We start from the raw sequence: 12,000 nt of genomic DNA, 5'->3' as shown, positions 1-12,000 counted from the left end.
AGATTCGTGTAATAAGCATCCGCCTTCGTATAATGATATTCTTGAACACTTTTTTTAATTATGAGAAAAATATCCTCATTGTGCTCATGTATGCATCATAATATGTACATATATGTTTTGAAGAAAGGATGAATTTTCACAACAATTTTGACAAATAAAATTTGTCATCAGATTCGCAGAAAGATGTCGAGTGTCATAATTTAGTTTTACTGTGACTTCATCGGTTTGATATAAAATACGATTAGTCACAAATGAGTACAAAAATACCCACCTGAAATCTGTTTTTTATATTTATAAATACAATTATATTTAACTGACTTAACATTATCACGTAGCTTACTACGTGATAATGACCATTTCTCTTAAGTTCCAAAACAATTTAACTATGGAGAACCATTTAATTTTGTTATAACGGGTACATTATTAGAATAAATTCGTATTACCCGAAGTTTAATGCGTACTAGTTTGATGTAGTCGAATTTACAATGGACGTCAATGAGGAAACTACTAAACGTATTCTGTAGTCGAATCGCGTGGGTCCCTTTACATTTGGTACTCGTAAATTCAGAAATGTCACCGAGTAGATTAAGATAATAATCTGCGGTTATATATCGTATCTTGTTATTTGTTATGACATTTTTGATCATACTCGAATAGATAAATTAAACGAGAACTTGTTTATATGTCGGAATAGATTTGGTTAACTTTGATACAAATTAAACGAGCAGTTGGGATTGGGACTAAATATGTATTGAAATGTATTTCGTTCTGTTGTGTGTGCTGTTCGTATCCGAAGACGAAACGTTCTTTCGTGATTCTTCGTGGTGCTTTGTGGTTGTTTGTTCACTTTGACTTCATCTTATAATAATATGTTATATTAATAGCGTAAGCCGATTTGTGTCCCAGTAATTATGGGACGATGGCTGCATATAAAAATTGGTTATAGTGTCATTTTGAAGAGCTGTAGCCTTAGATGTGCAGGAAATTAAAGAGGATTCTTGATTGAAATTTACTAAATTGTTACGATTTAAAGAATTAATTTTAGTTAAGGTGAAAAAAGTTACTGTCGCTTCTACGGCTGTATAAGAAAAAAAATTAAAAAGTAAATAAAATTAAAGTAAATTAAAGTAAATTGTTTTCTTCACATTGAACTAATGTATACTATTTGATATTAAAAAATCCCTTTAGAAGAGGTTTCATCATTTTGAAGCTAAATGTAGATGTAGGGTAGGGAGACCCACTAGTTTGTTTATTAAGTATATGTAAACCGCAGTTTTAGATGAGAAATATGGATTTAAGCTAAGAATAATGTCAGTTTCGGAGATTTGACTAAGGACTAACTAGACGAGGATTTAGTGAATCGGACGAAAGCAATAAAATTATTCTATTTAAAAATTATACAGTTATTTTACATACTTTTAGAGATATAATAAAATTGGTGTGTCTGTTTGTAATATTAAAATAACCCATTTTTACTAAATGCCTATGTATGCATACACGGTACATATACCGAAATAACATTTTTTACAATTTTTGTCTGTCTGTCTGTTTGTTCCGGCTAATCTCTGGAACGGCTGAACCGATTTCGACGGGACTTTCACTGGCAGATAGCATAAACAATACAATATCCAAATAACTTAAATTCAAACAACGCGCAAGAAGTCGCGGGCACAGCTAGTTAGACATATAATTAAATTCGTGCAAAATAATATAAATCTTATCCTTCATTCTAATGGTCTAAAAACTGAATATTATGTGGTAAATGTAACTATTAGACGAACGTTCTAGTTCGCTGTTCGTACCTCGCACTAGCTATCCCTGGTGATCAAGCCGCAGCTAATTGCCACTTTAACTTCAAACTGAGATTAGATTAGGTTTTGATGATTCCAGCGCTATGTAACATGACTGAATGCGGTCGAACTAGAATGAATAGTACATTTACAAACATTTCTCATTATTAGATTTCGCAAAATTTAACAGAAAATATGAGAAAAACATACTATGAATTCGCATGTTTTGAACATTTTAGGACATTAATAACACTAAAGTTATACATATACAGTTAACTAATTGCCTCGCGCAGTTTCGTTTCTCGTTTTAGCTGTTGGTCGCCTGATATTAGCTTATGCTTAGCTTTGCTTTTCTTGTAGTTCAAGTTTGCTTCAAACCAAATTTCATTGAATTCTTGTCAGTGGTCTAGTGGTTTGGTCGTGAAAGAGCAACGGACGGACAGATAAATAGACAATATAGATTAATCAACAGTGTTTCCTAAGTTCTACCATTTAAATAAAGCACCTATTTATAATTTTCTTATTTTAGTATATTTTCGAGGTATCTTTGTTTTATTTTAGCTTAATTAAAATGTGTTTACACAATTCCTTCTCTAATTATAAACCAAAGATAATTGGCGAAAATGTCGGACAAAATCATACCGGCTGGGACTTTACTAGCGTGCGCGACATAAACCAGAAGCGTTATATTTATTACGATATTAACGCTTAACGTACACCCTTCTGCAAGCCGTGCAGACAGTGCAGGATTAAACGGTTTCAAGTATAGGAAGCGACAAAAAGTATAGGTTCTCTATGTACTCAATTCAGTTGCGAAGTTTTTTTTTAATACACTGTACATGTACATATATTGTAGTCCATCACTGCTACTTAACAACTAGTAAGTAAGTAAGTAAGTAAGTAAGTAAGTAGTGGATCTACTTAACAAATTGTGCTAAACATACAATCTAAACTGTTATGTCTTATTATGTTTAGTGATTATGCTGCCTTATTAAATCTTCAAACCAGAACACAAAGAACCAAAGTATACAGGGCCGGATCTACCATATGGCTTTTTCGGCTTCAGTCCAGGGCCCCGTGAATTCAACGGGGTTGCCCCGCTAAGTCAAATCAAAGTCTAAAAATTTATTAAATTAAACAGATCGAACAGTTTGCAGCTCTGCGAGTCTTGCGATTAATCAAACCCATTCAATTAATTTAATTCAAGTCTACGTTCATATGTCTTAGGTGTAAGTAATAAGTAGTGTTAGCCCAGGGCTACCTAAACTTACGGTCCGACCCTGAAAGAATAGAAGTTTTGCTGTAAAATGGGGAGGCATTCTGTTAGGAGCAAGTGATCCCTTCAAATGCTAAGTCTATGGCATTATGTTCATGCTTTTATGTTCGCACTTTTATTGTGTCAACTTCCGGTTCAAATTCATTCATTGATCTCATGATGTCGAGTCAGTTTGAATTTAAGTATTGTATAAAAATATGTATATAGATTATTAATATATAATTGATTTTATAGTCTTTATTAAAATTGCTTTAGATAATGGCCGACAACAAGAACAATCAAATCAGCATGGCCGCTAGTGCCATTGCTATGCGCGGCATCCGCATATTTTTAAGCGCGGGAAAGGCCGCTGCGGAGCGTCGAGCTTCTCCACCTCGAGCTCGTCGGACGAAGACCGTTGTACCTGGAAACAAACTTCAGTTTAATATAGCTGAGATTCTGCTTAAGGAAACAAAATTCGATAAGTAATTTAAACAAACTTTTTGATTTTTTTTATATTTTTATTTTTTTTATTGTTTTATTTTATTTATGTAAAAGAAGGTCATTTAAAGACTAAGTTTTTCATTTGTGTTTAAGGTACCGTTGTAATGCCAATTTAATGTTTAGTAGCTTTGACTTTCTACTATATTGTATATCTTGGAGATCATATTCTGCGGTAGAAAATGAAAAAAAAACCGTCATACTTATTTGACTTAAATGTTTTGTATGTTGTTTTCGAGTTTCGTACAGAATAACTCTGGTGGAAGCTGAAACCTTACGATAAATAATAATCAAATTAAATCATAATTGTAATTTAAATCAACATAAACAAAACGTTATGATATTATTATAGTAACTAACATCGCGAATAAACACGCGATAAATAAATTATGACATTGCAGCTGTTTGAAAATTAATACATAATTTTGCTCCGTATTTTATTAAGTACTAGCTGAACCTGCGGCTTTATCCGCACGAAATGTATTAAACTTTACCTATAGCACACAAGCCGTCACCTTCCAATTTGCTCCCGAGGAGTGAATTAAAAAGTAGCCTTTGTCCTTCCCAGCGATTCAAACTATCATACGAAAGTTTGTCTAGATCGGTCTAGAGGTGTTTTTTTTATGGAATTGGTTGGCTGACGAGCATATGGGCCACCTGATGATAAGTGGTCACCACCGCCCATAGACAAAGGCGCTGTAAGAAATATTAACCATTCCTTACATCACCTATGCACCACCAACCTTGGGAACTAAGATGTTATGTCTCTTGTGCCTGCGATTACACTGGCTCACTCACCCTTCTAACCGGAACACAACAATACAGTGTACTGTTATTTGACGGTAGAATATCTGATGAGTAGGTGGTACCTACCCAGACTTGCTTGCACAAAGCCCTACCACCAAGTAATGGTTAGGATAAAGTAACACCTAGGATAGGGTTACTTTTGCATTTATAATATTAGTACAGCTAATATCATGATTATTTACGTACCAAGCCGTTTATAGGAACGCGGAAGACATTTATTTCAGAACAAGAGGTTTGAGTCGTTTAAATTATTTAACTTTAATTGAGTAATTTGACGACAATTTTGTGTATTAGAAAAATTAAATTTTAATTTTAAACAAAAGCGAGTAAATTATTGTGACTTTGTCTTGTCTTCCGTTTAAAAAATAGTTGAAATAGTTCTTAACTTTAAGACACTTATATAATGGAATATTTTTATTTAAACTTTTTTTTATAATAACATCATAAAGAAAATGAGAAAACCATTACCAAACCATACCATACACATTAAAAATTCTACCGAAACGTTTACGGTAATTGTCTTCCAAATTTTGTTTATACCACCCTGTTTACGCCCTTGTCAGTTGAACTCGTGAGCTCCATGAAGCTAGCCGTATTACACGCACGCACCCCTTATCATGCCGTATCGACAGCTCAAAGAAAAAACACTAGAAATGTTATATAGAAATACGCATTTCAGCAAGTAAGTCGAACATAAAATAATATCTGCAAGAAATGAATTACGTTCGAAACGTCGCGTGAGCATGACAAATATGATTTAAAGTGAATATTTTCCATAAAACCATACATATTTACGTTATTGTGTATTGAAAAACATGACTACACTTTTTACCTACACACACATTGTTATTGTCTGATGTTTTGCTGTTTTAAAATATTTAATGAATAGCATTTATATTTTTTATTTTAGAAATGAACTGGATGCTCTCTTCACGATGTACAGAAGATTGGTGACATCTGCACAAAACGCGGCTCCCACTTCTGTTATTGGTCAGCCAGCTGCCAAAATTGATGTAAGTATTTTTATACCTATTTAAGTATGTATGGGATTGCCTTCAAAATTAAGTTGAGTTCAATTTCTATCGTGACATTGGCGAAATAATCTGTGCACTTTCGACACAAAAAAAGACACAATTAAAAAAAAATATTATATACGATGTACTGTCTTAGGTGGAGACCGGTGTTTTGTACAGGAAATGTGCATTAAATGCACATTTAATCCCAAATCTTATGCAAATAAATATGTTTATAAAGACTTGTGGGATCGGACAAACTTATCGCTCTGTAAGCACTAATATTTATGTATGTTAAAAATAAGCGTTTAAAAGAAGCCGTTAATATTTTGAACATTTAAGATAGCTTGGTTGGACAAGACTACCAATATAAATACACAAATATTAGAAAAAAAATCCTTATTAAACTAACCGTAATTTTTATGTGTCTAACATAATAAATATCTTTGTCTTCTCGGTTTGATTTGAGTTATCAATAAATAAAAGTGGTAGCAAGAGTAAAAAAAAAAATGTTCGAAACACAGCAAATTCATATGATATTTTCAAATTCATTTCAACAATTACGATAGTCGAATTTTGACGAATGCGTGAACAATAATTATTAATTGTTTCTTTTTCCATAGTCATTTCAGTATTTCAGTATATTTTATATAACTGAAATTGACGAGTTAGACGCTTTATTCGGGCTAATCTCAGCATCTATACAAAATCAGTTATGTTTAAAACGTGTGACACGATAGTCTAACAATATGATCTTATAATCTAGTTCCAATCACTAAACATTACTTGGTTGTGTGGCTTGTACAAGCCCGTAAGGGTTGCCACCACTTATTCTTCACATTCTCTATCGCCAAACAGTAATATGTTGTATTGCGTAATGTTGAGTAAGTCAGTTTAACTCCAGGCACTCTCTTCTTCTTCGTGTGATTCATTACCGAAATGCTTTAACCGATGTGTCGACTAGCTTCCTCCACACCACTCTATCCTCGGCTAGTCTCAGGGCAGTCGGAATATTGAGTTGCGTTATAATTTGGATCTGGTCGGACCAGCGGGTAGGTAATCGAACGAGTGATCAAGACTGTCTGGTTGTATCCGGGCAATATGACCAAAATCTTAGAACTCGTTGTTAGCATATACTGGATAGTCTAGTAGTAATCTTCAGTTGGTCGAGAATAGACTTGTTGGTTCTACAGTTACAAGAGACATAAAATCCTAGAATGTCTATGGTATACATACGATACGATACTCGTCCAACTTTATTGTAAAAAAAACGACATGTCACGTTTTGTACGTCTATGGCTATGAGAATAATAAAAAGCGACCACATGAAATTTCTACGACATAAATAAAAAAAATGCCTGAACCGTAAACTTTGAAAGTATGTATCTAACATGATATGGACGCACGCAATTCGAAACATCTTTTGTCTGACGAATGTTCTCTATTAAGTATATTCGTGACCAATTATTACGTGATACAGCTAACGTTTACGGCAATACCGAAATAAAAAAACACATTCGATGTTCGTATTTCGATATCTTTTATGACTAGCAATAGTTGGATGTGTTTCTAGCATGCTTAAAATCTGATATAGCAGCAATTTGCTTTATTATTTTGTGCCAAAACGAACGAATGTTACAATTTAATGCTATCTCGCCAGCTTCTAGGGGGAAATGTCACAGGATTGTTCAGCTTCGAAAATATACTTAAAAATGATATAATTCAGGCTATTATAAAAATATTATTTATCCCAAATACAGATAATTGTTAATAGTTTTATTTGATAGTTTATAATTTATAAGCTATTAATTTATATCAATTTTACTGACCTAAAGGAATAAATCCAACCGTGTGGGTAGAGAAAGTATAGAAATAGGGATACGTCATATATTATTCGATATGTAGGCATACTGGCAAATGGGTCACCATATGATAAGTGGCCTCCACTTTGCATAGACATTGGTGTTATGAGAAATATTAAACATCATTTATATCTTCAATGCAACAACAACACTCACGTAGTTACACTGGCGCACTCAACCTTTATACCAGATCAGAACAATACGCTGTATTGTTGACTGTCAGTAGAATATTTCATGAGTGTGTAATTAATCGATTACGAATGAATGGATTATATTTTAAGGGCCGATCTAGATTACTGGGAAAATACTCATAACTAAGGGTAAATCTTAATCTTACATAATTTAAAAACTTGATAATCGGTTTTTAACACAAATATGAACGAATCGTTATCAATGTAGGTAAATATATATTTTATTACAATTATATAGCAATAGAGTTCCCCTACATCTATAATTTGTACACGTTGTTTACGTTTTTGGTTGCTTAATGTATATTTTAGTTGGACATAACATATGTCTATAATTGCAGATAAAGTTTCTAAAAACCCGTAGCGATTTTTACCTTAAAATTTCGTATACTCGTGTATTTTGACTAGTTGAGATTTAATTAAAATTATTGTAATTATCATTTAAGTGAAACTTTTTGCCTAAAACTTAGATACAACATGTTTTTCAATTACCAACGCTCGTATGAAAAAAGCGTATGTATAAGTTTTTTGCAGCAACAGCTAAATTCGCTGTCTAAATAAATCAATTTTTTATCAGGGTATCGACCAGAATACATTCCGTGATGTGATGCATAATACCTTCGACTTGGTGACAGAAGACGTGGTGCTAGACCGTGTATGGCTTACTTGGGAAAGGGGAGTGAATGGTGGTGAAGGGGCCTTAAAGTTTGAAGCCTGGGCTCGAGGTCTAAGCGTACTCTTGCGTGGCACCGATGAAGAGAAGAAGTCGCACTGCTTCGCTGTTTACGATTTGAATAATGATGGGTACATCACTAGGGATGAAATGTTTACGCTTCTCAAGTAAGTTAATGAGTTTATTATAGAACATAATATATTCCTGCTTAGAATCTAGTAACTTCTCCTAATCAGTTTGATATTCGAACGTCAAATTTTGACGTTTGATATTTTGAATCCCTCATTCTGTTTCTACTAGGGTGTTACTGTGTAGACTTTTGTTTATTTTATTTTATTTTTATTTTCGGGAAACATACAGCATAGTATAACTGCACAAACATAACATTTAATACAAAAATAAGTCTCACATAAGCCAACAAAGTTTCCACTGTTACATTAAAACATGGACTGAATCTAATGAGAACAAGTAATTAATAGATAATCAAAGTATATAAAGTTAGTTTTTTTAAAAATGTTTTAGAGTGTAAATATACAAAAACAAAAACAAAAAACAAAGAATATTAATGACAAATAGAGTTTTTTAAGGCTCTTAAGAACTTAAACAGATTTACGTTAAAGATTACTGTAGGTAATATTTATTATAATTGTCACATGCTTTTAGTAAAAAAGTTTATAGTGCCTATTACTAGTACAATGACAACAAATAAATAAATTAATAGAAAATACTGTAAACCTGTAACTTCAACTAAAGTTAGAATTCCTGAAATATTCTTCGTCAACTTGATGATAAAAGTTACAAAATAACAAATGAACCATTAAATAACAAACAAATACCTACATAACTTTTTGAAAACACACGTACGCAATGGTTATCATTGCGTTACAAACGACTGACTCCGACGTTTTATAAGCGTACTCGTACACACGATACAAGTATTCATTATACCCTGTACGAGATAGCAGGATCTTTTTGAGGGATGTATATTTTTCTTATCGACATAACTTTGCAATGACGAACATATTATTTTCTTAATTAAATGATTTTATAATACAAAAGTTCTTAAAGATTCAAGCATTAACCGAAATTTTTAAGAGCTTTTCTATTATATTTTATTGCTTCAAAATAAAATGTAAATAGAAACACTGAAAATAATAGACGATTGTACAATGACACATCGGTCGGACGGTAGGGATGCGAATAGCAGGCAGAAACTGCTACAAATATCGATTACAAAAATCCTTATTAAAGATCATTATTAAGTTATTGTTACGGACGGGGTCCTTTTGGTTGGTGTCTCTTTAGCTGGTATAACTCTTTTTAGAAAAATAAGTTAAAAATAATTGAATTCTAATTTGAATTACGCATTCCATCGTTCCATCGACTGTTATATATGTTATATTTTCTGTTTCTCATCACTAGCCCGTCTGTCAAAAAGATCAAGCTAGCTTAAACAGGGTATAGGGGATGGTTCCAAATCTTACGCCTTAGCTATTATGCGTTTTGCTATCAACGTAATCATATAGAGCGTGGCCGATAAATAAGTAAACGTCACGGTATATTATTTCACACATATTCCTAATTCGTATACGTACACAATAAAGCACCCACATACGAAAATTTATATAAACACCGGGCAGTCGCGACGCAGTTGTAACATCGATAAAGCGCGTTATTGTCCATTAAAACATAAATTCACGATCATAATTTTTAAAACTAAAATTAAAACTTTTACAACTTAAATAAAATAAAAACAGATAATAAAACTTTTCTGAAATGTTTCTTTAATGGTTGTACGCTGACATTTTAATTTCTACTGCATAAACCACAATGTCGCAAGAAAATATAAGCATGTTATTTTATAATTATTGATGTTTTAGTACAACACGCAATAACGATGCAGTTTGTTTTAAATTGCTTTTTGTCGACAACTGTCAAAACTTGTCGGCGTAGTAAAATTAAACACGTGGATCCAAATAAAAGTTAGTATGCCTCGAATTCAAGCAACCCATTTTTTACTAAATAGGAATATTTTTTAGTATTTGATTACTTAAGCTATAGTTCGTAAGATAAGCAAAGAGTATTTATGAGCCGAGTGTCGAGGATGCCTAGTCGATAAACGAAGGGGCAAGCATAGATTTCTTGTTCGTTTTTAATTGATTAATGGAAGGAAAAATTAGTGACGAAATCTGCAAATATCTGATGCAATTCTGTCACGTACGTATTCATCAGCTTGCCAAGGTACATTGTGGTGGAATATACTGCTATATATTTAGGTCAAACATTTACATGTTCTTTAAGTAGCCGATCGAAAGCCAGTACGAAAAAAATTAAGAAAAATACTTTCAAAATTATTCTTACCATTTCTCTAATAAGTTTATAATTTCTTTTTATAGTTATATTTTTACCCTACTCCATTCGCTTAAGCGCTTTTTAGTTTTTTTTCATATTTTTGTAGAATTTCGTGACTTAATATGAAAATGGGGTCATCTTCATCGTGGCGCGCCAGTTGTCAAGCTGATTCAATTTGACAAATTATTCAGATGAGACTTATTCTAAGATTAACAAACTGTATCAGCCAAACGTATACTCATAACTACTCTTAATATGAAAATCAAATTGTACTACATTTGAAGTAACTATTAAGATATTTATAGGAATTCGCTGTTGAAGCAGCCAGGAGATGAGGACCCGGATGAAGGGGTCAGGGATCTCGTAGAGCTAGTCCTAAGAAAAATGGATATTGACAAGGATGGGAAACTCTCCATAGAAGATTACAAGTAAGAACCTTTTTATAACGCTTTTACTAACTTTGCCTGTATCTATTTATGTATCTATGTAACGGTATCTTTAAACCTGATTTTCACCCACTTCGAAACATCGGATTAAATAATGAAAAAGAAGAAACTTTTCTAATTTATCGAGAATTACTGACACTACAATATTTTAAAGTTTGTACGACTATCTTGATCCTCAGAGGTTTCAGTATTAACAAAAATAAAAATAAAAAAGACCGAAGATATATAGATTAAGATACACCAAAGTAATAATTCAGTCAGTGACTAATGTTATTCCTTTATTTTTTAACTAGGCAAGCAGTGGAACAAGAACCGTTACTACTCGAAGCGTTCGGGCAGTGTCTACCTTCAAAACGACACGCGGCTGCGTTTATCAAAACTTTAGTTAATAAATAAGAAAATATGCTTAAAATTACTCTATTTAATATAAGTAATATAATAATGTAACAATATAAGTAAATGCTGGTTGTCACAACTAAAGCGTCATTTAAAAACTTAAAGTGTGATGCTGCCAGGTAATAAACGCACACAAGAACGCTAAAATGAAAAATAATAATTAAAAAGATATAAATAAAGAATAAACCAAACACGGACGACATATCTGTGGAGACATAAATTGTATAACTTACCTTATTTACAGATAGTACTGCACAAAAAAAAAACAAACATAACCAACGGGCCAACTGTATTATCTTGGTGTGTGTGACAGATACTCTTGCCACACGTTAAACGTCACACTACTTTACCAGTGTGCGTGTATTTAGTGGTCAACTGTTGGGCAATATTTTTTTCTACGCATTCTCTGCTTTGACAGTCTAATCTAGACATATAATTAATCAAAGTTATAAAAATGAAAACCTATATCGTCATTTTCATAACATCATAACGATCAATCATGGAGATGATCTTCACCGGGACAGATGACTACAGCATTACGTTATCAATTTGAAAACATTAGCATTATAATTAGCCTAACAGATTACATTATGAAAATGATGTATATAATGTGACTAGATTTTTAGCCGAATTAATTGGTTTGGTAAATATTATTTAATGATTTGGTAAACTAAATAATTAAGCTATATTTTGATTATATAATATATTTTAAGTGTT

The 12,000-nt window shown here is 32.5% G+C and overlaps 1 protein-coding gene across 2 annotated transcripts; it reads left to right on the top strand.

The window, feature by feature from the left end:
• The first annotated feature begins 3,324 nt into the window (after nt 1-3,324).
• Nucleotides 3,325-11,307, top strand: LOC125066095 (EF-hand calcium-binding domain-containing protein 1). Of its 2 annotated transcripts, none has more exons than XM_047674030.1 (5): nt 3,325-3,530; nt 5,264-5,366; nt 7,994-8,256; nt 10,747-10,869; nt 11,181-11,307. In XM_047674030.1, exons 1-5 carry the CDS (start codon nt 3,325-3,327, stop codon nt 11,281-11,283), a joined length of 798 nt encoding a protein of 265 aa, XP_047529986.1. In that variant the 3' UTR covers nt 11,284-11,307. The 2 variants fall into 2 exon arrangements, with proteins under 2 accessions (XP_047529986.1, XP_047529987.1); XM_047674031.1 differs by lacking the exon at nt 3,325-3,530 and adding an exon at nt 4,933-5,035.
• Nucleotides 11,308-12,000: the final 693 nt, after the last annotated feature.

This window comes from Vanessa atalanta, chromosome 1 (assembly GCF_905147765.1).
Source record: "Vanessa atalanta chromosome 1, ilVanAtal1.2, whole genome shotgun sequence".
Taxonomy (NCBI): domain Eukaryota; kingdom Metazoa; phylum Arthropoda; class Insecta; order Lepidoptera; family Nymphalidae; genus Vanessa; species Vanessa atalanta.
The sequence above is the reverse complement of the archived record's forward strand: the minus strand, read 5'-3'. Positions and strand labels throughout refer to the sequence as shown.